The sequence below is a fragment of the Culex pipiens genome, chromosome 1 (assembly GCF_016801865.2).
Source record: "Culex pipiens pallens isolate TS chromosome 1, TS_CPP_V2, whole genome shotgun sequence".
In the NCBI taxonomy this organism is placed as follows: Eukaryota; Metazoa; Arthropoda; class Insecta; order Diptera; family Culicidae; genus Culex; species Culex pipiens.
The window spans coordinates 109,878,162-109,905,208 of NC_068937.1; the positions used below are offsets into that span (position 1 = coordinate 109,878,162).

Here is a 27,047-nt window from a genome sequence, read left to right on the forward strand (position 1 = left end):
ATCAATACCGACGCCGGCCACGACCAGTGGTAAGACACGGGGAAGTGGATATGAATGTTAGTCCGATACTTGAGTGAAGTCTGCGTCTCCGACAAAGTATCACATGAATTTTGAGGGGTTAGTAGTTTATCGGTTGAAATTTTAAAAATCTTAGTTAGCCGGCTGCGGAAAGATACATAATTGTTTATTTAAAAAGTGTTTTAAATGAACGCGTGGCAACCGAGCAGTAGTATCATGAGATGGATTTTTGCTGTTGGTACAAATTAGATAACGCGAGCAAATTTCAAAAATAGGAAATAAGAGACGCGTTACTCTTCATAGAATGGATTGTTTGATAAGTTGATACTAAAACTGCCAGTTGGAATAAACAATTACGATCAACGAATTTGAACGAAGAGAAAACGGGACATCGCGTAAACGATTGTGATGAAATCAAAACAATAATTTAAACGAACTTAACCGGCGGTGTGCCTTCCGATCAACGATGATAAAAGAAGGACTTTTGAAAAATAAAATATCAAACAAAAGGCACCGAAAAACACGAGTAACCACGAGGTCCCGCCACTCACAATCGAATCTTAACAGCGATACAGTGAAAATGGAAGAGATTGAAACAAAAACGAGTCTGTGCGTCCCCGTGGCCAGCGCAATAATGGTCTATCCTAAATGTCAGCGTGTTTTTCCATAAACGATTCTATCGAAATGACTGTTTCACCGTGAAAATTTACACAATATTTGAAAAATTAATGCACAATTTATCCGGCGCCGTGCCTTCTGATCAAAGATGATATAGAAATTGCTTTTAAAATCACAAAACAATTAATGTAATCTTAATCAAATGACAAAAAACACCAATCACTGAAAAAAATAAGCAGGAAATACGAATAATCCTTCAAGGCGTGCGCGCTACTCCACCGTCTCCCTCTTAGTTAGCTAATGCAATTGTTAAAAAAGTATTTTTGTTGATTTTTTTCTTCATTAGCCAACCCCTTGGCGTCATATGAGTAATTCTCTGAATTTTCGGTCATTCGATTTTTGTTGTATTTTTTAATCCGACTAAAACTTTTTTAGAGCCTTCGGTATGCTCAAAAAACCATTTTGCATCATTAGTTCATTCATATAATTTTCCATACAAATTTGGCAGCTGTCCATACAAAAATGATATGTGAAAATTCAAAAATCTGTATCTTTTGAAGGAATTTTTCGATCGATTTGGTGTCTTGGGCAAAGTTGTGGGTATGAATATGGACTACACTGAAAAAATGATACACAGTTAAAAAAATTTGATTTTTTATTTCACTTCTTGTCACTAAAACTTGATTTGCAAAAAAAAAACACTATTTTTAATTTTTTTCATTTTCTGATATGGTTTAGAGGACATCAAATGCCAACTTTTCAGAAATTTCCAGAATTGGCAAAAATCTTTGACCGAGTTATGAATTTTTGAATCAATACTGATTTAAAAAAATTTCAACTTAATTTTTCGATGTAAAATCAAATTTGCAACCAAAAAGTACTTTAGTGAAATTTTGATTAAGTGCACCGTTTTCAAGTTAAAGCCTTTTTTAGGCATTTTTTTTTTTCAAAATAGTCGCAGTTATTCATTTATTAAAATCAGTTCTCATGTTTGCCCAATTTTGAAAAAAATATTTTGTAAAGCTGAGAAAATTCTCTAAGAGCAAAATTATTTTGAACTTTGTTGATACGACCCTTAGTTACTGAGATATTGCCATGCAAAGGTTTAAAAACAGGAAAATTGATGTTTTCCAAGTCTCACTCAAACAACCCACCATTTTCTAATATCGATATCTCAGCAACTAATGGTCCGATTTACAATGTTAAAATATGAAAACTTCGTGAAATTTTCCGATCTTTTCGAAAACAATATTTTTTTTTTGCAAATCAAGTTTTAGTGACAAAAAATGAAATTAAAAATCAACAAAAAAAATTTACCGTGTATCATTTTTTTCAGTGTAGTTCATATTCATACCTACAACTTTGCCGAAGACACCAAAACGATCAAAAAATTCCTTCAAAAGATACAGATTTTTGAATTTTCACATATCATTTTTGTATGGACAGCTGCCAAATTTGTATGGAAAATTATATGAACGAACTAATGATGCAACATGGCTCCTTTGGGCATAATGAGGCACCAAAGACATCCTAACAAATCACTGGAAAGAAGAATCGTCTTGAATGGTTGAGTTATGCCCGAAAACCAGCGAGTTGAAGTTACTGTTCCAACTTTTTTGGAGCCTTGGACCTCGTAGACCCACCCACGTAGACCTCTCAGACTCTCAGACTATCAAGAACTATCCAGTGCATGTAGTCATTCTTATGTAAAATTGTCTTATCTTTCCGATAAAAATATTTGCAGATTTTTAAAAACAGCCCTTATATATGAACACGTTCAAAAATGCTTTTGTAGCGGAATCGGGGTTAAATGGACCCTAGATGATTTTTGCGGTGTAAGTGATTATTTTTACTGGATTCCTGGGACATTTTCACATAAGCTAAGTGTATTTTGGATGGCCCCATAAAGCCTCCTTTTTAAATCCAGAGCGATTTTGAAGAAAAATTGTTGAAAAATGGGGAATTGGAGCTAAATGCCTATGCCGTTTCGTGCGGTGGATGAAACCATCACCAATCGATTCTCCAGATGTTTTTACATAAGAGACATTATTTTTCATACATGGGAACCAGCCGCGTTCCGATTTTGTCCGTTTTGGGCTCATTCGATCTGTCTTGGGTTCACATAAGACCCTATTGAATATTATAAAGTTTAGTAAAGTACTTCAAAAGTTACGCTAAAATAAACATTTTGAGGAATGTCCGAAAGATTGTAAAAAGGTTTGATATTTGAAAGACCTTTCCAATGAGCTCAAAACATCGAAAAACTGATAACCCTATAAAAAGTTATTAGCAAATAAGTGTTATTTATGCACTTTTTGGAGGCCGGATCTCAGATATTTCGATGAAAATGATGTCCGGTCTATCATGCGACCCGTCATTAGTTGGATAATTGAAAGACCTTTCAAATGAACCTTAAACATCGAAGATCTGATTAACCTATCAAATGTTATATGCACTTAAGAACAAATCTCTGTTATTATTTTCTGTTTTTATAACAGCTAATCTAGGTCTTTCAATAACAAATTCTGACGATAACAAAACATGAACTTTTCCAGATTCCACCAGCTCGGGATGACTGATTACTAAAATTAACATAGGGCTTTAGGATCCAATTATGAGGAAGGCACTAACCACCTTAAGGTGGATTAAGCAACGTTGTTTAGATAGAACAAGGTTTTTTTTTTTGGAATCAGTAAACCTCTTGGTTTGCAAGCGGTTGCATAAATTACTATTGTATGGCATTTATGTAATAAATGTGCCTCTTTTTTATTTAAAAAAAAATGCATTCTCTGCCAAACTGAATGTATACGACGAGTGCTGAAAAAAGAGTTTCACAACAAGTTGTAACTGACTTTGTTATGGCATTTCTGAAAAACACTGTTGAATTGGATTTTTTAGTGGAACTTTTGTTTTCCCGCTTTAGTTTGGATTCTCTTTATGTGGTGAACTGAAAAACCTAAAAAGTAGAACTATAACGAACTCATCAGCACTTTTATTTTTGATGATGATAAGAAGGCCATTTTATGAATGTCAGGAAAAAAAGTTTTTTCAACACGAAATTCAAAAATCAAAATCCACTTTAACGACCCTAGGAGTCCGAAGGCTTGAATGGGGAGGGCACCAAAACCTCTTTCTACTCCAAGGAACCTTCCACCTCAGGGTTCGAACTGACGACCTTTGAATTGCGAGTCCAACCGTCGCCAGCGATGCCACCGGAGCAGGCTTGGTTTGGTGTGTTCTTTGTCTTTATAGCAGGAAGACGACTTCCATACCTGGACTTAACAGCCTAACAACAACCAAGGGCGGGACCGACGTTTTACTTCCCAATCCGATGGAAGGTTGGAGCAGATGGGAATCGAACTCATGATCTTCCGCTTACAAAGCGGACGGCGAAACCGTTCGGCCACGCACTACGAAATTGCATAATTAAATGACTTTCTGTGACAATTTTGACATTGTATTTCAAAGTAAACTTTGGATGGACAATGTAACCAACAAAAATCCGTTATCTTTTGCAACTTCTCACAAGCCAAAGTTCTGTTGCGAAGCGTCAAAAAGTATCCCAATCAATTTTTCTCGCTCCAGTAAGTTTTGCCAGAAGAAAGTAAAAAAAAACGTATCCTTTCTCTCCACCCTCACTCCAGTCCAGCAGCAGCTATTAGTAACACTTGCTTGCATCAGCTTCTCCTTTACTGTTCGGCTCTGGACTCGGGCTCCGAACTGCTACACGACAGAGTACATTAATCCTACAACTGTGACAAAATGTTCCCTCGGTGCCGCCAGCCAGGCAACCCTCCTCCTCGTCTTCGGGTGAAACACATGGCACCAGCTGATGGCGTCGAAGCCCGGTTTTTATCCTTGCTTTTTTCAAGCATGCTGTGTGCGTTCTACACGCCCGTTATGGAGCTGGAGCTGGTTCGTAAGCTCTCTACTCCAATCTTATTATCTCTTCATTATGTGCCATCCGTATGCAGTTTCTGGCTGCGTTTCACGCAGACACTCGAGCTTTGGAGCTTTCGATATGCAAAAGCTTCAGGACACGTGGTGCCAGCCGGTTGGGGTTTTTGCTGATGATTAGCATTTTTTGTCGCGCTAGAAATTTCTTTACTTGAAAGATATGGCACTATCTTTTTTCCTTTATGTGCATTTCTCGCTTCAAAGAGACCACAATTTCAAACATACATGAGAGTTAAAGAAGAAAGGAAAGCGTTCTCATTGGATTTTCCGCTACGAAAGGAGGCTATCACAACTTAACTTTGTGTAAAATGCAGGGGTTACTGAAAATACCTATTTATTACAATTTTAGACTGAATCAACGTGGGATTTATAGTTGATGTGCTAAAAAGATACCGCCTTGATGTGGTTTGTATCCATTTATGTTTATAACTACAGCCAACACTTAACTCTTAGGTATTTAAATCCAATTAGTTCAGCAATAACTCGTCAAAACAAGGGAATCCAAATCAAAAATGCTCCTATTTGACTAAAAGTTCTAACCTGGGTTTTCTTTGGCCAATAATAAGATCCGCACACCAAATTTTTTCCACTAAAATTCATTAAAGTTCTACAGAATTTTCATCAACTGAAATTTTAGTAAACGAAACAGTAATTTAATTTAGATTGCTGAAGATTCAGCATTCGTTGCTGAGCAATTCTCTACGAAATCGGTCTTTTTTCTTCAATTTTATTTTTTGTATTTTTTAATCCGACTGAAACTTTTTTGGTGCCTTCGGTATGCCCAAAGAAGCCATTTTGCATCATTAGTTTGTCCATATAATTTTCCATAAAAATTTGGTAGCTGTCAATACAAAAATGATATGTGAAAATTAAAAAATCTGTATCTTTTGAAGGAATTTTTTCATCGAGTTGGTGTCTTCGGCAAAGTTGTAGGAATGGGTACGGACTACACTGGAAAAAAATGATACACGGTTAAAAAAAAATTGGTGATTTTTTATTTAACTTTTTGTCACTAAAACTTGATTTGCAAAAAAACACTATTTTTATTTTTTTTTTCATTTTTTGATATGTTTTAGAGGACATCAAATGCCAACTTTTCAGAAATTTCCAGGTTGTGCAAAAAATCTTTGAACGAGTTATGAATTTTTGAATCATTACTGATTTTTTCAAAAAATCGAAATATGCGTCGCAAAAATTTTTCAACTTCATTTTTCGATGTAAAATAAAATTTGCAATCAAAAAGTACATTAGTGAAATTTTGATAAAATGCACCGTTTTCTAGTTAAATCCATTTTTAAGGTAACTTTTTTGAAAATAGTCGCAGTTTTTCATTTTTTTTTTAAATTAGCGCACATGTTTGCCCACTTTTGAAAAAAATATTTTTAAAAAGCTGAGAAAATTCTCTATATTTTTCTTTTTTGAACTTTGTTCATACGACCCTCATGGCCTATCTACAATCACTTAGCTTAGAAAATTTCACATAGCTTAGGAATTTGAATCAATGGAAATGAAGCCGAGCTTCTACAATGGAAAAGTAATCAAATTAGAAACTGACGTATGGTTTGAAAAATTTCAAAATCTACGGTAAGTTGACGTTTCAATATCAAAGGTAAACAAACAACTGCATAGCAACGTATATCAGCCCAGCAAAATTTCTAAGTTGATTGTGGATGACGGCCGTAAGTTGCGTACTTACCTAAGTAACTACTTTACTTAGATGTTCTAAGCTAAGTGATTGTAGATAGCCCATTAGTTGCTGAGATATTGCCGTGCAAACGTTCAAAACCAGGAAAATTGATGTTTTCTAAGTATCACCCAAAAAACCCACCAATTTCTAATGTCGATATCTCAGCAACTAATGGTCCGATTTTCAATGTTAAAATATGAAACATTCGTGAAATTTTCCGATCTTTTCGAAAAAAATATTTTTAATTATTAAATCAAGACTAATATTTCAAAAGGGCCAATCGTTGAATATTACGCCCTTTTGAAATGGATTTAACTTGAAAACGGTGCATTTTACCAAAATTTCACTAAAGTACTTTTTGATTGCAAATTTGATTTTACATCTAAAAATGAAGTTGAAAAATGTTTGCGACGAATATTTCGATTTTTTGAAAAAATAATATTGATTCAAAAATTCATAACTCTGTCAAAGATTTTTTGCACAACCTGGAAATTTCTGAAAAGTTGGCATTTGATGTCCTCTAAAACATATAAAAAAATTAAAAAAATTAAAAATAGAGTTTTTTTTGCAAATCAAGTTTAAGTGACAAAAAGACATGTAGTCCGGGCCAAATTTAAAGCTCAAATGAGCTTGTAGGCCAAATTTACAAAACAGGTAATTTAAAAAAATAAAGTCATGTTATTTTTATTCAAACACTTAATGTGTGGCAGGAGTGTTTTGAATAATTATAACTTTCTCTTCTTCATCGTTATATTAAGATGCTTCACGAGAAAAGAAGAAGAATTAATTTTTTTTTCTCTAGCCAAACCAACAATTCAAAATCAGTAAGAGTTCTCCCTCTTCTATCTACCGGAATTGAATCCTCATCGAAAAATATGCCTCAGTTTACCACCGGCAAAATCTCCCACACCTCCAAAAAAAATCCTCCAGTACATTGTCCCCCCTCCCCTCTTCCAACGAGTTTTCTGACAGCGTTTTTTTTTCTCTCTCTCTCCCTTTACCCTTGAATAATTCCAGATTAAGCAACGTTCACGATGCGCACCACGGCGGCGGTGGCGTCGGCAATCACAATGCAAATCAATCGTGGCATAGCTGGCTGCGGAACAATCTCAATTCGGTTGGCAGCGGCAAGGACCGGCCCCCGGGGGGAGGAGGCGGTGGCGGTGGAGAGGACGAAGGACGTCGAGAGGCGCAGCTTCCGGACCAAACCGGCGGTGATGAGGAGGAGCAGCAGCAGGGCGAGAGTGGATTTTCCGGAAGCCAAGCCGCACCGGCCAGGTTCAGCGCCAAGTGGGACGAATGTGCCGCACTGGAGGAAACGCCCACCGATATCACCACCGGTGATGAATATGGAAATTTTGACTTCCAGGTGAGTGAGTGATCCGAGGGAGAAGGGCTAGGAAGAATTGGGATGAGCCTATGAATTGGGCAAATTTGCAATGATCCGCACATGGAAAAGGGAAATACGGAAAATGCGTCTCCCATTCGTTGAATGTTATAATTTTTGGGGCGCTGCGGAAAAGTTGCTACTTTGCATTTGATGAGAGGCTTGATCCGTTCGTCATCGTTCAAACATTCACATGAATACCATGCTACATTTATGCAGGGGCTAATAGAAATGATGAAATATTCATGCGGTTGCCAATGGTGGTAATTATGAATTCATTCGAGGATGATTGACTCCTGTACTCATTGAAAAGGAGAATCTGTTTTGTAGAGGTTTATGTTGGGGTGTTTGCCTGATACTAAAGGATTAACAAATTTGGTAGAACATGGTTGGAAAAATTATATTCAAATGCACGGTCCAAAACCAACTGTTTTGGTTTTTTCCTGTGGATGGTGCAAAAGTCGTCCAATCATTATCAATTCTCAAATGTAGGACATTCATTAAATTTAGAACAACTTTCTCAAAGACACCATATTTTTAGGATTTTTTGCTGAAAAGTTATTAGCTTCCGAAAAGGACCGTTTATGCGCGGCCGGCTCAAAGGGGCAACTTAACAGGCGCACTGCCAGGCAGGCAGGCAGGCAAGCGAGCACGCAGGTGCATTTAAAAATAATTGTTTCTAGGTAGCCCCTTAAAGCCGTCTGCGCATTGTCATTTTCAGAAGCTTATAACTTTTCAGCAAAAAATCCTAAAAATATGGTGTCTTTCAGAAAGTTGTTCTTAATTTAATGATTGTTCTACATCTGAGAATTGATAAAGATTGGACGACTTTTGCGCCCTCCACAGGTAAAAAGCTGAAACAGTTACTTTCTCCATACATTTTAACGATTTTTCCCATACAAACTTCAAGTGATTAGAGGGAGGGGTTTCCGTGCTCAAATTTTGAAATCAGCCTGATGATGGGTCAATCTTTGCTTTCAGGGGGTAGCCCCGAGAAAACCCGGATTTGGACAACCCTAATCACTATTCTAAATTCCAAATTTGAGCTCATGTTATTAGCTTCTGAAAATTAACATTTTTGCGCAGACTGCTCTAGGGGGCTACCTAGAAACAATTATCTTTAAACTCATGTGTGTGCTAGCTTGTCTGCTTGCCTGGCAGTGCGCCTGTTATTGTGCCCCTTTGAGCCGGTCGCGCAAAAACGGTCCTTTTCGGAAGCTAATAACTTTTCATCAAAAAATCCTAAAAAAATATGGTGTCTTCGGGAAAGTTGTTCAAAATTTTACGAATGTCAAAACTGGACGACTTTTGCGCCCTCCACAGGTACAAAAAAAGAAATAGTTGCTTTTCTCCATACATTTTGACGATTTTTCCCATACGATCAAACGATTAAAGGGAGGGAACCCGAGGTCAAAATTTTTGACCGCATTCTTCTTTTCATTCATTGCAGTTTTTTTTCTTGAGTGTATGTCAAAATTAGAATTTGACATTCAATCAGCGCAGCTGTTTCTGTGCTGCGAAGAATGCAAGAACAACGTGAAATGGACTGATACGAATAAGAGTGTTATTGTAACGCAATGTCCGTATATTTAAAGGATGGATTACCTTGATTGTAACGGATATACTTAAATCGTCATAAATATTGACAAATCATGAGAGGAAAACCAATATTTAACCTATACCTTTGTGAATAGTTACCTTTCCCTAGGGATTTTGCAAAAATAAAATAATTTGATATTGGATTCCGCCCTTTTCACATAGCGCTTCAGAAAGCTTCTCAGTAGCAGCAGCTGCGCATCTGTCAAACCGTATCTTTGACCATCGCTGGTCGTTGAGGGTGAGTGAGAAGGATTGGAAAGTACGGTCAAATTTGAATTCTTGGTGGCACGTCAGCGCTTAAATCATAATTCAATTACGATAGAAGGCTTTAGAAACATGTTTTTTTTATGAGAGATTTATTATGCTTAAATCATCAGATTAAAAAAAAAAACATGGCCATTTCTATCACTAAAACATTCAACAAAATTGAAAAAAAAATCAAGGCACAACCATTAAAAATTATGAACCTCCTCGATTTAACTCCGAACTATTAAAATAACCCTTTTATTAAATCATGCAAAAACTTTACAAAAAAAATCAAATGGAGGGGGTTCCGACAAACGTGACGACCTTTTCGAGGGGGGTCGGAGCCAGCGTGACAAAGTGTGACATACACAGCTAAAAAAGTAGTAATCCAGCTGTGTGTAAAAGGCCTGGGTGTAAAATAAATATTGCATTATTGTATGCAATTTTATGTGATTTTACACTCTGAAGTATGTAGCCCATCAGTATGAGAAACCTACTTGACCAAAATGACAAGCTCATATATGCGTTTATCCTTGCAGCTCTTCATCGGTCTGATGACCGAGTGGGCTAAGGCGCCAGTTCTTACTGTTGGTGCTGGGTTTGAATCTCGTCGGTTGCAACTTTTTTTGTGTGTTGCAAAAACTGTACATGCAGTGTGTAATATTAAGTGTTTATTTTGACGAAGGTGATGTGCATGTTTTTGCATGCGATTTTACCATCGGATTTTTTGCTGTGTAGGCGGAGGGAGATTAATTTTGGCCGATTTTAGCGTGACATACTTTATGGGTAAGCCTTAGTTGCTGAGATATTGGTATGAGGCTAGAAAAACTAAATTTCTTGTTTATCTTTCTTTTATTCCCAGTATATAAGCAACCAGAGCTCTAATTTTCAATGTCTCTTAGACAATTTTATAGGAAACAAGCCTAACCCGACAAACTTCGTTCTGCCATCGTTTGTTGACGTTTTTAGCTTCAGCCTCCTGTGATCAAAATTTGATTTTACGTAACATTTTCCATGCAATTTGCCGATGCTCCGGAATCGGTTCCAGAGTGGCCAAAGTGTCAATTAGTTAGCGTATAAACCTTCCTTGGACTTATACGAACCCAACGCAACAAAGAGCACCTCGATCCGACGTTCCGTGTTGAATTGATTCGCGTTCGAACAAAACCGTCGAAATTTTTTATATATATAGATTTTCTTAACTTTTCGAAAAAAAAAATATTTTCATAGTGCACTATTTTAAAAATTTCAACAAAAATTACAGATATTCGAATATTTACGTTCCATTTTTGTATGGACAGCTGCCAAAATTGTATAGTAAAGTAAATCTTTCCCTGTTCCTGAAGGGAACACCCGTGAAGAGTATCGGGGCCGGCATTTACAAAGCGGATTCAGTGACAGTTTATTAATCAACATAATGTTAACATGTTAAGGTTGATGTTAACATTCTATAGGTTGTCTTCCTAAGGTGTCTTGATAAGGTCCAGTTTGTGACGATACACTACACCCAGAACTGGGCATCGGCATACGAGAGGATAAAGAGCACGATTCGGTAGTAAAATGGTACTGTGTGCGGACGGAGAGGATAAATCCCGAAATTACCGAGAGTACTTTACTCATGGGTTCATCTTCAAAAAAGTTCATCTATCAAAAAAAAAGTACCGGTACCGAGACTCGAACCCAAGACCTTCGGCATATTGAACCGTACCTTTGCCGTATGGGCCACCATGGTTCGGTGACTAAGTGGCGGTGTCCATATAAGCCACTCAATAGGATGAACTGTTCCAATGAACGAATGAACACGCGAGAGGACTATACTCTCGCAAAATAGCACTTTTCTCACGTTTCTTTTCGTGAAGACTATCCTCTCGTTCTTTAACTTTGGGTGTACATTTTCTTTACTAAGCAATCTAAGCAGTTGTGTTGGTCTGAGCCGGGATTTGAAACCCGATCTACCGCTTAAGAGGCGGAAGCGTTACCACTGGGCTACGTAGCTTGGTCGCCAAAATTGTATGGATCCTTGTATGGGTGAACCAATAACCAAAATGGCTTCTTTGGTTACAGGGAAGACCCCACAAAGTTAGAAACATATCAAAAAATATAAATAAAATCCATTCCCGCTTTGGTGAAGAATTGCTCATTTCTGTTGATCTGCTTAAAATGTCAGTTCAAAAATAATAAAGTATTTTGATGAAAAACAACACAACTAAGGTCGTAGAAGGTGCCCTTCACTTTTGGGGCAATTACTGTCAATGATGGTTCTGAATTCAGGGTTCAGAAATAGTAAATTGAAATGAAAAAATAATCACGATATGTAAAATAAAAAAGATGGCCGCCAAATGGCCGATATGGAATGATGCCTTCCAGAGCCTTAAAGTTAAAAAACTTCTGTGCTTCCACTTTTCGGCACAACCATGAAGATAAATGGAATTATAATTCAGTATAAGCTGTTTATCGATTCACTGCCAGTTTACGTCGTCTCGCAAGCATTTTGACCGAGCAGACCATGCAACGACGACGAGTCGAAACCATTTGTCGGTCAGGTGCTGGGGACTTGGGTGAGCGTTGGATCCCGAGGACAACGTTCAGACGGTGACTAGACAACAAAACGTCATCAACTTGTGTGACCTTCTGCAAGTAAGGTGATATGCCATTGTCATCGTCCCCGTCAGCACCAGATCTGCGGAACTGAAGGGGAGCAATAGCCCATCATCATCATTGCCGTCGTCCTCGTCGTCATAACCATCATCATTGCCATTCTTCGGGCGCATCCCACTTGATGTGTTGCAGATTGACGACGCTATCCTTGGGTGGGAAATGTTGGTGCTAAAGAAGAGCGGGATTTGATGGAAAATCCGCAGACCGTATTTTTTCATTGCAGATTTCGGGGTAGAAAGTCGAACCGCAGACTTTAACTATTCATCGTTACTTTGGCATGAGGACAATGGATATCAATGTCGTGGCAACGAAAGTGCATTGTGTTTGCTTACCTAACGAAATAATCCTGTTTTTGAGAGAACAAAAAAAAAATTTTGAAGAGTAGAAAAAAGAAAATGTTTTTCACAATAACCTGCCCGGTTGGTTTCGCATATTGTTTTTGCTACTTTTTATTCCTCCTTACATCATGAAAAGAGATGAGTCGAGTTGAGTTATGCACATCCCTTACGTGGCAGTAGTGATATGAATATTTTACCATAACGTTGGAATTTCCATATTGACGGACCTTTCCGGTACCCAAACAAGAACCATCCTGCGAGGGAAAAACAACATCACAGTATTAGATATATATTTTGCATGGAAAAGGCATGCTACTTGATAGGACGGAATTTTGATCCGTAGGACATTCAAGTACACACACGATTTTATCATAACATTGGAGACAGTTTATATCAACCTGCAAAATTGATTTTTGTATCCCTTAATCCCTGCACATTGATTAAATTCCAAAATAAAAAGGCAGTTAGAAATCAAACAAGAAAGACATTCTGCACGTCTCCAAGATTAGGAACTTTCTTATCGCGGAGAAAATTCGCAAATCATTCCAGAACCGACCTTCTCGAAACGCAAACTTTCAACCCGCAAACCCTTCCAAGCATAAGTAAAACAATTTTCACCACTTTAACCGTTTTCTTTCGCTCTCCCCCACTCTCTTTCACGCGCAAACGAACTAACTTCTAATGAGGTTCGACTTTACGGGCTAAAAATAAAATTTTAATCAAAAACTCGCCCAACTAAAATCTGCCAAAGAAGGGAAAAATCTCAGAAAAAAACTTTTTATCGCCTATCAATCTTTCGACACCACGAGATGAACGTCGGAAAATGGAGAAAAGTCGAAACAAAAAAAAACCCCACTCTTCTGCTATGCTGGGGGCAGCTCACAAAACACAAGCCAGCAGCGAAAGCCAAAAAACGCCTGGAACGTTTGATGAAGTTCTGCAGAACTGGAGTCGGGATGATGGTTCGTGGAGTTCGAGAGAAGGGTGCTGAAAACTCGCGAGATCATCTTGGCCAGATCACTCCTTGAAGCAGCGTGAACTGGCTGCCGCGAGAATTTATGCCTTTTTGGTGAAAGATGAAGTTTTGCTCCCGCCGTCGGTTGTTATAAAATAGCAATTTCGCAGATTATAAACTGGGCCAAGTTTACGTTTCTCCCGAGAGATAAAATCGCGGTGGCGCGGTGATGAGTTTTGGTGCTTGCGGTGGACAATTATTTTCCGAAAGATAGTTTTTCAATATAATCTGGATGAAAATTGGCAAAGTTTAACCCGAAAAGAGTTATGTATGGTTATATTGTATAAAATGAATTTGTTTCAGTGTTTTCATCATCGTATCAAACAATTTGAATATATGGGGGAAATTGTTAAAAAATACCAATTTGATTGACAGTAGAATAAATCTTGAAAAAACGGTTTGCAGGATGTCATAAGTTTTTTTTTAAATAGGGGTAATTCTCTACCAACTCACACGAAATCATAAATAGTTGCCCCGATCCCTCTTCGATTTGCGTGAAACTTAGTCTTAAGGGGTAACTTTTGTCCCTGATCGCAAATCCGAGGTCCGTTTTTAGATATCTAGTGACGGAGAAGGTGTTACGACCACTTGCCACTTTCCGTTACTCAATTGTCATTTTAAAGGGAATTTAATGAACTTTTTGAATCTACATTATCCCAAAAGGGTAATTTTTTCATTAAGAACAAAAATTTTCATTTTTAAATTCCGTATTTTTTCTAACTTTCTAGGATTATTTTTCAGAGTGTCATAGTGTCCTACAAAGTTATAGAGCAGACAATTACCAAAATATTGATATATATGCATATGGGGATTGGTTATAACCATCACAAGTTATCGCGATTTTACGAGAAAAAAAAGTTTTGAAATTTGTGTAATTGTCTGCTCTACAACTTTGTAGGACACTATGATACACTAAAAAAAACGCTACAAATTTAGAAAAAAACACGAAATGTTCAAATGAAAAATTGTGTTCGCAATGAAAAAATTACCCTTCGGGTTAATGTAGATACGAAAAGTACATTATATTTCCCTTAAAATAACATGTTCCAAAAATGTTTACAGATGAGTAACGGAAACAGGGGAAAATTAGTTTTTTTTTACTTTTTTAGTGTTGTTTATCGATGAAAAATACGTTCTTTCGAAATTTTGAGTACGGCATTAAATCGGGCTTCCATTTTTACATAAAAGTCCCTTTGAAACCAAAATTCTCGAACCCTCCGTTACGAGATATCAAAAAATGTGCCTCGGATTCGTGCTCAGGGACAAAAGTTATCCCTTAGGAAAAAGTTTTACGCAAATCGGAGGGGTCGAGGCAACTGCTGTGTGAGTTGGCGGAGAATGACCCATAGTCAAGTTTGAAGTGACCGAGCCACGTAGCCCAGTAGTAACGCTTCCACCTCGTAAGCGGTAGATCGGGGTTCAAATCCCGGCTCGGACCAACACAACACAACTGGTGATCTTTTCCCTTCTGGATTCGATTGCTTAGTAAAGGGAAGGTAGTGTATCGTCACAAACTTGACCTTATCAAGACACCTCAGGAAGACAACCTATAGAATGTTAACATCAGCCTTAACATGTTAACATTAAGTTGATTAATAAACTGTCACTGAATCCGCTTTGTAAATGCCGGCCCCGGTACTCTTCACGTGTGTTCCCCTCAGGAACAGGGAAAGATTTACTTTTGTTACAAGTTTGAAGTTTAATTTAATACTAAACATTTTTGACAATGGCCTTGTTAAAAGGCCGGAAAATCAACAGTGTCTCTTCTAAACAACTCATCTTTCTTCACAACCAAAAAAACATGCAACAAACCGTAGCCTACCAAAGCCTAGAACCAAACGAGCAGAAAAAGACCGGAAAAACTTTACCAATTCAAATTATGATCAACAACAGCAACGGGGGACGGACGGACCAGCGCTGGTTTTTAATTTAATTTTATCAAATCTTTCTACATTGTTTCCTCTTCCTCTCTCTCTCTCTCTTTCTCGGTTCCCGGGCGATTCCTGGTCATTTTTCCCTTAAACAAACAAAAAATCACCTCAGCCCGAATGGATGAAGACAAAGGAGTACTGGGACAAGGACTTTGAGAGCCGCTACGAGAAGCTGCAAAAGGACCCAGGCCGACCCCCGCTGAAGGTGATTATTTATGCAAATTAATTTAAACTGTGTGAGCGAAGAAAGGCGACGGCAGTTTGGGGACCTTCCCGTCCCGATCCGGAATAGCAGTTAGCCTCCGCAAACGGTCGTCGTTGTGCTGAAGTGTTGAATTACAAATTTTGGAACGACCCTAGTTCGGGGAAGATTGCCAATCGCTTAACAATTAACTACTTTTTTAAATCAATTCGCAGATCGTGGTCGTGCCACACTCCCACAATGATCCGGGCTGGCTGAAGACGTTCGTCAACTACTTCCAGTCGGACTCGCGGCAGATCCTGAATCTGGCCGTCACCAAGATGCCCGAGTACGGCAACATGTCCTTCATCTGGAGCGAGATCAGCTTTCTGCAGCTGTGGTGGGACCAGGCGCATCCGACCAAGCAACGGGTTTGTTTTACAAAGGGGGTGAATTGAGAGAAGGGTCGAGGGGTTAACTGGTGATTATATTTTTAGATTCTGAAAAAGTTGGTCAAATCCGGAAGGTTGGAGATCACCACTGGAGGGTGGGTCATGACGGATGAAGCGAACGCCCATTTGTACGCCATGGTGGACCAGTTGATTGAGGGTAAGTTGGTAAACATTTATTTTTGGTTTCAGTATTCAGTTTTTTTAGATAAAGTTATTTGTTAAATCAATACAACCCATCCTTGCCTTCGAGGATAAAAAAGAAATTTTAAAACGTAGAACTCCTAGGGGAACAGCATCTAACTCCATCGTGCCTCTAATGTTGCCATATCAGCACTTTGACGTTCAATTACAGCTCCAAAATAGTTTTTCCAACTGCAAATTTATCACCAAATGTTACATCTTAAGTAAGCACACTATTTTAAAGCATTTTCTGTGCGAATACTTGTAAATTAATGCAATAATAAGCAAAAACTCAAAAAAATCGTGACGAGTTTTGTCCACCTTGATTGAATTTTAACGACGCACACCGGGCGGCTCAGTTGCACTAACCAAAAAGTAATTTTTCTTACCATGTTTGCCTCGGTCCACTGTGCTCAATTGACCACTAAATTAAAGTCAGCTTCCAGCAAAATCTTTTCTAAAATGTGTGTTCTTATCACATATATCTGTAGAAATTTTTTTTTTATGAAATCTACAATTAAACTTGTCAATATGTCAATATTGTTTACATGTGGTTTTTGAAAAGATCGTATAAAATACATACATTTTTATTTTTCTAAAATATTTTTTTGGAAGTTTTCACTTTCTTTTGCTGTTATATTTGAGATAATTAGAAGTATTACGTAATTTTTTCCACAATTAACATTTATTACAATATTAAATCAAAATATTAGAAAGTTCTACTTGACCATACAATCAATACATACAACACAATACACTTAACTAAAAGTGAAAGAGAATCAATTTCTTTGGAACAAAATAAATTACGTTTGATTCTTTCTTGGTTTGCGCTTTAAGAATAAATGTCCGTCGACATTTGTTTAAACTAGTTTTAAATACATCAAAGTGCTAATATGCGTACATTAGGTGCTCGATGGAATTAAATGCTGTTCTCCTAGTTCAAATCCGAAATTAAATATAAATCTCTTTGAAGAATACAATAAACTAAAAAAAGTTTTAAATTGTGTAAATTATGACCGATGCGCAGCATACGACTTTTTCAAACGCCAAACTTGGTTCGATTTTGACTTCACTCGCTTTGTATTACAGTCGTGACGTAGCCGTGGGTTTGACACTCTGCTTTTATTTATTGCGCGTATTTCCGGAAAAGACACGCGGCATATCAGCCTCGAATCGACGCGCCGCACTTTCGGCAAATCTTTCCCATACTGCGCATTTTGTTTGTGTTGATCTTCTTCTTCGAATCGCCTGGCATCGTTGCCAGGTATGTTTTTTATTGCATCAAAAGTGCAGAAAATCGTTGGCAACAATGTCTACGGCACATTCTGAAATGCCGCGCGGCATTTTGAGAGAAACGGACAATATTTTTTTTTTATTTTTAAGGGCTAATGAGGTCTATTTGAACTAAATGCGTTGGCTTCTTTAGTATTTTTTTTTTCTTTCTTTAAAGCTTTCTCTTTGTTTAGAATGTAAAATTTAAGGCAATTTTCAGACTATTGTTTGTATACTTCAAGGATTCGGCCTGAATCGCCTGCTTTTTTAATTCAAATTATTTTCAACCTTTTTTAATATTTTAAACCATGTTATTATTGAACTATGAATCGATTTAGTTAAGTCATTGTTTTTGAAAAATTACTGGTTTCATTTATTTTTTTGGCAATGTTACAAGTCAAACATTTTATGTTTCGGAAAGTTATTTCATTAAATAAGTTTTTAAACAAAAGCTTGTTTTTGAACTTATTCGAATTAAGTTTTCTCTTCTGCAGTTTGGAATTGTGTTGGGTTGAAATTCAAAAATATATTTGAACGGCTAACGCACATAAAACGTGAGCTGATTTTTACTGGTAAACTTTGATGGTTGGATACATTTGTTCTGGTTGTTGATTTGACAAAGTTAATGAGTGTAAAGTGGTCCTGTGAAAATCGGTTGCATAAAATTGTTATACGAAAAACGATAATTAATCTTACGGATTATCTAAGATTCTTTCATGGCAAGTTTTCAAAAAATTAAATAATTAGAAATTTCGAAAGTTTTATCTTGGTATACAATTTTATAAAAATATAAACGCTTGGTCACGGGTATAGAAACTAAGTTTTGTTAGAATAACGTTGTGTCACTGTATTCAACGTAATTTATACTTATGAAATTAAAGGTCCACTGGTTCTTCAAACTCACACATTTTTCAACTTCAAAAACTGTTTGCGCTTAACGCCTCTTTGGCGGTGGCATTCGGAAGCCCTTGCGCCGGGACTTGGCCTCAATGATCATGTTCGCCTGGCGCTTCAAATATCCCCGCGACGGAACTTCCGCCTCGTCATCGGATAGCACGACGGTCGCTCCAGGGCCGGGCGAAGCGGCCGATTGCTGCGCTGCTGCCCTGCCAGTGACCAAACTGATGTAAACCGGCGGATAAGCGGCCGGCTTGTCTCGATCATCTTGAGCCACGGAGGACGCGGTGGCTGATGGACTGGGCGCGGGAACTTGGAGAGCACTGGGAGGAGGAGGACGAGGTGTTTCACTTTCGTCCTCGGACAGTCCACTGTCGGCGTCGTTGGCCAGCTGACCACTCGCGATCATACCGAGTTTAATTTTCTCCTCCAGCATGTTTCCCAAATCATCGATTGAGATGTTGCCGGCGGAAATGTCGTCCATTTCTGCCTGTTTGGTGGGTGAGCGGCGCATCAGCTGAATCCCCAAGTTTTCTTCCATTTCGATCAGTGCTATCAGCAGCTCGACCAACGTGTCTTTGATCGTGTTGAACACGTTCAACGTGTAGCCGCTCGCCTTTTCACACTCTTCACGGCGTGCCCTCTGCTCTTCGATCGAATTGCGTAACTTTTCCAGCTCCTCTTGATTTCTGCAAAGAGAAATCCGTTAATCACCCATTTGCTACACTTTTACCTTGAAAAAAAAAACTACTCACACATCACTGTCCTTGACGTCGGCGAACTTGAACGAATCCAGTTGGGCCGTCATCAGCTCCCGCTGGGACTCCAGCTGCTTCTTCTCGTTCTCGGTGACCGTGCGGAGGTACGTCAACCGAGCGGAAGCCTCCCGTTGAGCCAGGAAGCGATCCACGACTTCGCTGGCCGCGCTGACCCCCGTTGCTTGCATCAGCTTCTTGAACTTTTGCTCCATCTCTGTGGCCGTATCTTTGCCGTGTCCTGTCGCATCATCACCCTCGCCGGTAACGGACAGCGCACTTTCTTGATGGATCAGTGTCTTTCCCGAGGAGAAAATCTTCCGCTCCAGCCGTTCCAACTCCAGCTTTCTCTCCTCTACCTGGCGTCTAAAGTCCTGCGACTGCTTCTCCCGGGACTTGTACGCGTAGTGCGTCGTCTGCTCCTGCCGTTGTAGAACCGACTTTGTACTGTCCCTCATCTGCAGTGCCTCCTTGTGGACCGACTCGAGCTTCGTGATCTCCGCCAGCTGTTCCGTGATCGCTTGCTCCAACTCCAACAGCGAACTCTCAAACTTCTCCGCATCTCCCATTAGTGCCTGCTTTATCCCGCGATACTTCTTCCGGATATGTTCCGCCTCCATCCACTGCACCGACGTCCGATGAATCTCGTTCTCCAGGTGTGTTATCAACTTCCGGTTCGCGTCCTCCTCAACCGTTTCCGGTGGATTTGACCCGTCGCTCTTCGAGTTCTTGTACCCCATCAATATGTGGTACTGCTCGACCAGCTTCCTGTAGTAAGCCTCCCTCTTCTTGTGCTTTGCATCGGTAGCATCGGCCTGTTTGTTCAAATCGATAATCTTCAAGTCCACCACGGTCAACGCATCGTGGACGGTTTTCGCGCCCGGTGGCAACTGCACCCGCCGCTTGATCTCTTGCACATTTCGCTGCGTTTTGGCACTGTTTGGGTTGTGCAGGTAGGACAGCTTGTTGGTCAGCTCGCGAACCTGCTTCTTTAGCTCGGCGATTTTCTCGCTCTGAGTCTTTTTGGAGTCCGCGTACTCCTCGGTGTAAGCCTTTTTCTGACCCTCTGCAGAAAAAAGCGTGTTAATTACATAACCAAATTTAAAAAAAAATCAAAAACTACATCTTACCGGCAAGTTGAACTTTTTTCTTCAGCTCTGCGATCTTTTTGTTGGTCAGTGCGAGACTTTCGACATTCAGAAGTGGCTTAGGTGCAGACATTTTAACCTCAAATTCCTTGAAATAAGTAATAAATTCCACAATATCATGAAGCGCAAACAGACGCGAAACACTATCGATCTAACTGATCGGAGCAGGAATTTCTGTTTCCATTGGAAACCCTCGCAATGAAACGGAATGTTTGCGAAAGTGTTTTGGCACGCTGGTTTTCTAGGGTATCTCAATATTTTATTGACGTTGACACGTGTTGCAAATTGCTCATACTGGTGGTATTTTTTTAACTCGTGTTGTGGAATGTTATGTTTTAAAAAATGGAATTGAATTACTAGCTAGCGAATTAGTTGAGTTAAAATCAATGTGCTATGATAAACCCGTTTTTATTTCTGTTAAATTATTTGTGCAGCTTTGTTCTTCCCCTAAGATGAAATTTAACATCACTAAAAAATCATTACTTTGTGTTGCAGAAAACAGCGACGTGATAAGATCACTCTGAAGAGTTTTACAGAACTTCAAACATTCTCCCTCAAGCACGGTGTATTTGTCGAGAACATTAAAATAAATAATTAGGCTAATATGTTATTTGGCACCTGAGCAATGCTCTACGAAATCGGTCTTTTTTCTTTGATTTTATTTTTTGTATTTTTTAATCCAACTGAAACTTTTTTGGTGCCTTCGGTATGCCTAAAGAAGCCATTTTGCATCATTAGTTTGTCCATATAATTTTCCATACAAATTTGGCAGCTGTCCATTCAAAAATGATTTATAAAAATTCAAAAACCTGTATCTTTTAAAGGAATTTTTTGATCGATTTGGTGTCTTCAGCAAAGTTGTAGGTATGGATACGGACTACACTGAAAAAAAATTTTCAGTGTAGTCCATAATTTTTTTTTTTGGTGATTTTTTATTTAACTTTTTGTAACTAACTTAACTGATTTGCAAAAAAAACACATTTTTTTATATGTTTTAGGGGACATCAAATGCCAACTTTTCAGAAATTTCCAGGTTGTGCAAAAAATCATTGACCGAGTTATGATTTATTCAATCAATACAATTTTTTTCAAAAAATCGAAATGGTCGCAAACATTTTTCAACTTCATTTTTCGATGTAAAATCAAATTTGCAATCAAAAAGTACTTTAGTGAAATTTTGATAAAGTGCACCGTTTTCAAGTAAAATTCTCTATATTTTGCTTTTTTGAACTTTGTTGATACGACCCTTAGTTGCTGAGATATTGCCATGCAAGTGTTTAAAAACAGGAAAAATGATGTTTTCTAAGTCTCACCCAAACAATCCACCATTTTCTAATTTCGATATCTCAGCAATTAATGGTCCGATTTACAGTGTTAAAATATGAAACATTCGTGAAATTTTCCGATCTTTTCAAAAACAATATTTTAAATTTATTTAAATCAAGACTAACATTTCAAAAGGACCAAACATTGAATATTACGCCCTTTTAAAATGTTAGTATTTTTTTAAAATTTTTGAAAATATTGTAAAACAGATAAAAAAGTTGCTCGAACCTCGAAGAAATATTTCAAATATTTTATCGGGAAAAAGCCCTTAATTCTTTCAGGGTATCAAATACCAGACTTGCCGTAGTTTTTATCTTAAGTTTGTTCTAGGAAACATACCATGTAAAACTTAAGTTTTCCGTTTACATTTTTCTGGAAGAATAGCGGTTTTTGTTGAACGAAATAATTTACTCAGTGTACTACAACAACAACTTTCCCTCTCTTTTCAGGCCACCAATGGGTCAAGACGAACCTGAACGTGACGCCCAAGAGTGGCTGGTCAATCGATCCGTTCGGTCACGGTAGCACCGTTCCGTACCTGCTCGCCGCTTCCGGCTTCGAGGGCACCATCATCCAGCGGATACACTACGCCTGGAAGCAGTGGTTCGCCCAGCACCGGTACGGGGACTTTTTGTGGACGCCGTACTGGAAGAGCAAGGCGGGTTCTCCCGATCGACAGCACACGCTGCTGACGCACAACATGCCGTTCGATATCTACTCGATCAAACACTCGTGTGGACCGCATCCGTTCATCTGTTTGAACTTTGACTTCCGGAAGATCCCGGGCGAGTACACGGAGTACTCGATCAAGGCGCAGTTCATAACGCCGGAGAACATCGAGTCCAAGGCGGATCTGCTGATGGAGCAGTACTCGCGGACGGCCTCGCTGTTTCCGCACAACGTGGCGCTCATTCCGGTGGGGGATGACTTCCGGTACAACAAGGAGAAGGAGATGGAGCAGCAGTACACGAACTACAAGAAGTTGATTGATTACATCAATGAGAACCGCCACAAGTACAAGACGGAGATCAGCTTTGGGACGCCGATAGACTACTTCAACGCGATTAAGGAGCGGTACGAGAAGTTCCCAACGTTGAAGGGTGACTTCTTTGTGTATGCGGACATTTTTAACGAGGGTCGTCCGGCGTACTGGTCGGGCTACTTTACGACCCGGCCTTACTACAAGATATTGAGTCGCGAGCTGGAGCACAATTTGAGAAGTTTGGAGATTCTGTTCACGCTGGCGTTCAACCGTGCTCGGCAGGGTGGGAACTCGAATGCGTTCAAGATCTACGAAAAGAACTACGAGAAGATGATTTTGGCGAGGCGGAACTTGGGACTGTTTCAGCATCATGACGCGATCACGGGAACTTCGAAGGCTAATGTTATGAGGGATTACGCGCTGCGGTTGTTCGAGAGCATCCAGGAGACGGTGAAGCTGCAGGAGAAGACGATTGAGTTGCTGGTGCAGCGGAAAAAGAATACGGAGTTGAACTTTTTGATTGGAGAGCTGGAGCGGGATAATTTTGGGAAGCTGCCGAGAAAGACTCCGTTGATCGTGACGGAAGCGAGGAGTACCGACTTTGTGGTTTACAACGCGTTGGCCCAGGAAAGGTTGGAGGTGGTGCTGATTAGGACGTTGACGCCCAGGGTGAAGATTCTGGATCCGACCGGGAAGATGATGGACATTCAGATCAATCCGGTGTGGAACATAACGGAAACGTCTTACGCTTCGCGGAAGATCATCCCGTCGGAGAAGGAGTACGAGGTTATGTTTGTGGCCAAGTTGGCACCGCTTTCGCTGACGACGTTCACCGCGAGTTACGACGATGGGTTCAAGCCCAAGATGGCGACGCTGTACTGTAACGATTGCCAGGATGAGAAGAATGAGATTTTCGAGATTCGGAACAAGCAGCCGGGTGATATTCAACTGGAGAACACAAAGATGCGACTGCTGTTTGACGAGCAGAGCGGGTTTTTGAAGTCAGTGACGAAGAAGAACATGGGCAAGCAGATTCAGTGCGCGATCAAGTTTGCGGCGTACAAAAGTGCGCAGTTCCACTCGGGAGCTTATCTGTTTAAGACGGATCCAGAACAGCGGAATTCTGAGAAGGAGGTTTTGGAGCAGTACAACGATATGACGATCTTGATCACTTCGGGACCGTTGGCGAGCGATGTGACGGCGATCTACGGACCGTTCCTGGCGCACACAGTGCGGATATTCAACTCCAACACGGTGCTGGACAATGGGATCAACATCGAAAACGACGTTGACTTCGAGATGCCGCCGAAGAACCGCGAGACGGAGCTGTTTATGCGATTCGTTACGGACATTGAGAACGGTGGGAGTGAGAACCCGGAGTTTTACTCCGACTTGAACGGGTTCCAGTACCAGAAACGGGTGAAGGTGTCATCGATCGGCATCGAGGGCAACTACTTCCCCATCACTAGCGGGGCGTTTATCCAGGACGACAAGATGCGGCTTACGCTGTTGACGACCCACGCCCAAGGCGCCGCAAGTTTGGAACCCGGCCAACTCGAAGTCATGCTCGATCGACGAACTCTGTACGACGACTACCGCGGCATGGGCGAAGGCGTCGTGGACAGCAGATTAACCCGCCATCGCTTTTGGGTCATCCTGGAGACCATCGAACACGGAGCCGGTGCGGCAGCTCCCGCAGCGAACAATTCCCCCAGCCAGCAAGGCGAAGGTCCCGGCGATGCAAAACCGGCCGAGTACCAGCTCCCAAGCATCTTCGCCAACAACCTGGCCAACGGACTCAACTACCCCGCCAATCTGTTCATCGTGGAAAAGTACGACGAATGCAACCAGATCGAGCTGAACCGGGCCGTCCAACTGTTGGCCGCGCCGTTCCCCTGCGATCTGCACATCCTCAACCTGCGGACGCTCACCGAAAGCAACCTGCCACTGTTCCCGTCCAGTTCGGCCCTGCTCGTGCTGCATCGGCAGGGGTACAACTGCCGGATAGGCGGCGACGAAGTAGTCAACTATTTTTGTAACAGCAGTAACAGCAGCAGCAGCAGTAGTAGCATAAGTAGTAAACACCGAGGGCAGCTGCAGCTGTTTGGAGGCGTCCGGGTTGAGCACATTAGCGGCACCTCGCTGACGGGGCTGCACGCGGGTGAGCCGGTGCGATCCGTCGGGGATATCTTCCTGGAGCCGATGGAGCTGCGAACGTACAATGTTACGTTCGCGAAGTAAGTGGGGTTGAGGCGTGTAGCGAAATGGTGACGGGTAGTCTCTCTATCGTCACGGGTGAGTGAGGGTGGATTCAGGGTGATGTCTTTGCGAATTATTGTTGCAACCACAGCAAAATGTGTGCCGGTTGATGTTTCTGCAAACAAATCTAGAGTTTTTATTGAATAGGCCCTATAAACATATGAAAGACAATTGTTTATAGGTCTTTTTCAAAAAAAAAACTCTAGAAATGCATACAAACTGTCAAAAAGTGCGCATTTGTTTATTGGTTTATCATGTTTAGTCCTCCTTAACTAAAAAGTGACCCCATTCTTTTGACAACAGTTGGAGCCTAACATTTCAAATGGGGACATAACTTTTGAAAACAAGAGTGTATCCCTTTCACTAAAATGACAGTTTGCATAAGGTGTAAACTTATTGATTGAGTAATGAGTAAATCAAACACAACCGAATGCAAACGATTTCGAATCAGCTTAGAGCGATAAAGCGCGATAGGACTGATCCAATTACATACTAGAGTATATTCTAAAGTGGTTGGTGTGGAAAAAAATGTACGAGAAAATATCTTGCAGATTACAACAATATTACCCCAGACATCATCTTGCTTCAACTTCACTTGTCCATATATAACAAGCTGTAGATCAGGACTGCCCAACCTTTTTGGCTCAATTTTAAGATTTTTGATCGTCAAAATAACAGTTGCCCATTTTGTCATGGTATATTTGTTGGAATCGGGTTTCAGATGACCAGTGAACACAACTTTGACAAAAAATTGGAACACTATTTTTGCATGGCGTTTTTATGAAAGTTTAAAATGTAGATAAAAACGACCTTTGAAAATATTTTTCCAATCTTTTGTCAAAGTTGGGTTTACTGGTCATCTGAGAACCGATTCCAACAAATATACCTTGAAAAAATGGGCAACTGTTATTTTGACGATCAAAAATGTTAAAATTGAGCCAAAAAGGTTGGGCAGGCCTGCTGTAGATATTCCACTTGAAAGAAACAAAGAATCTCTCCGAAGAAAACTCCAAAACCCGTTAATTCTGCATGGCAAAACACGTTTTTTAATTGGGGGGTAAAAATACCAAAACAATTTAGAACTAAGTCTGTGAGCTTGTAACAAAATTAGACAACAAAAAAAAAGAAAAGCAAATTTGATTTGAAAAGGAATCTCACGATAAAACATCACAAACCACGCGGCCATGCCGATTTCACCTCCGATTTCGTCAGTCAAACAGTCCAAAACAAATAAGCACCAAACCAGCAAACAATTATATTACAAAAAAAGAAAGAGATAAACCATCGACAGCATCATTCCACTTGAGTCGAAACACTTTTTTAGACCACACTAGAGTTAGTTTTTAATTTATGATGAAAAATAGTTCGTAAACCGTGTGTTTTACTCCGAAAACAGTTGAACAACTTTCTATAAAACATTGACTTTTTGCATCAACCAAACTCGAATTCAAATATGTTGTAAATACAAAACAAAAAAAAACAGAGCAAAACATCAACCTTTATTTGTTTTCCAAAATGTGATTTTAGTTGTTAGTCAATTTCTCTACTTTAAACGCATTTTCCTTTTCTACCCTTTTGTTTAATTTTCCCCACCCCCTTTCAACTCAGTTCCTCGAATAGTAAGGTTGGAAATCATTCTCACACGTCGATTGATTTCAACATAGACCACCGTCCAATAGTTTACGTTCCCTTAAAGTAGTGCAAACAGAAAACCCCGTAAATGTAACTTCAACCAAGTCAACCAAGCATGTCCCCTTCGTTTATTCCCAAACACACTTATTTATAAAGAGATCAAGTAACGTAAAACAAGAGAAGAAAAAATCATACAAAAATAAATTAGTTGTTTTATATGACTACGCAGCTAGCGAATATTTTAAGGAGAAGTAAGAAAGCGGAAATCATGAAAACGTTGAATTAAAAACATCACAAAGAGCCAACCATTAGTGAAATGTTGAAAGAAAAAAAAAGTTAGTGTTTCGTTTTCTTTCCGCAAGTTTAAAAACAACAAAAACAACAAAAAACGAAGAAAAATTGTAGTTAAATAACTAGTAATGAAGTAAACTTACAACAATTAATCAAAAAAAGAATGATCGGGGACGAAGCGAACGCAGCTCGATTAACCTTTCTAGATTTGTGGTGGT

At 39.6% G+C, this 27,047-nt stretch overlaps 2 protein-coding genes across 2 annotated transcripts in view; one reads left to right on the forward strand and one right to left on the reverse strand.

The window, feature by feature from the left end:
- Window positions 1-26,999, forward strand: part of LOC120429640 (alpha-mannosidase 2) — a 118,081-nt gene extending 91,082 nt beyond the window's left edge. The window contains exons 5-9 of the mRNA XM_052706218.1: window positions 7,298-7,649; window positions 15,567-15,659; window positions 15,872-16,066; window positions 16,133-16,244; window positions 22,115-26,999. Of these exons, the coding sequence (XP_052562178.1) occupies window positions 7,298-7,649; window positions 15,567-15,659; window positions 15,872-16,066; window positions 16,133-16,244; window positions 22,115-24,888 (3,526 nt within the window). The 3' untranslated portion in view covers window positions 24,889-26,999. The remainder of the gene's footprint in view (window positions 1-7,297; window positions 7,650-15,566; window positions 15,660-15,871; window positions 16,067-16,132; window positions 16,245-22,114) is intronic.
- LOC120429641 (outer dynein arm-docking complex subunit 3-like) lies at window positions 16,251-21,142 on the reverse strand. Its single transcript, XM_039594668.2, has 3 exons — window positions 20,322-21,142; window positions 19,192-20,257; window positions 16,251-19,125 (listed from the first exon to the last, which is right to left on the reverse strand). The coding sequence occupies exons 1-3, from the start codon at window positions 20,410-20,412 to the stop codon at window positions 18,474-18,476; spliced, it is 1,809 nt and encodes a 602-aa protein (XP_039450602.1). The 5' UTR covers window positions 20,413-21,142; the 3' UTR covers window positions 16,251-18,473.
- Window positions 27,000-27,047: the final 48 nt, after the last annotated feature.

Coding starts and splice junctions, on each gene's coding strand:
- LOC120429641 (XM_039594668.2), bottom strand. CDS start 20,412: ATGTCTGCACCTAAGCCACTTCTGAATGTCGAAAGTCTCGCACTGACC. Junction 20,258..20,321: donor GAAAAAAGTTCAACTTGCCG/GTAAGATGTAGT, acceptor TTTTTTCTGCAG/AGGGTCAGAAAAAGGCTTAC. Junction 19,126..19,191: donor GACGTCAAGGACAGTGATGT/GTGAGTAGTTTT, acceptor TTCTCTTTGCAG/AAATCAAGAGGAGCTGGAAA.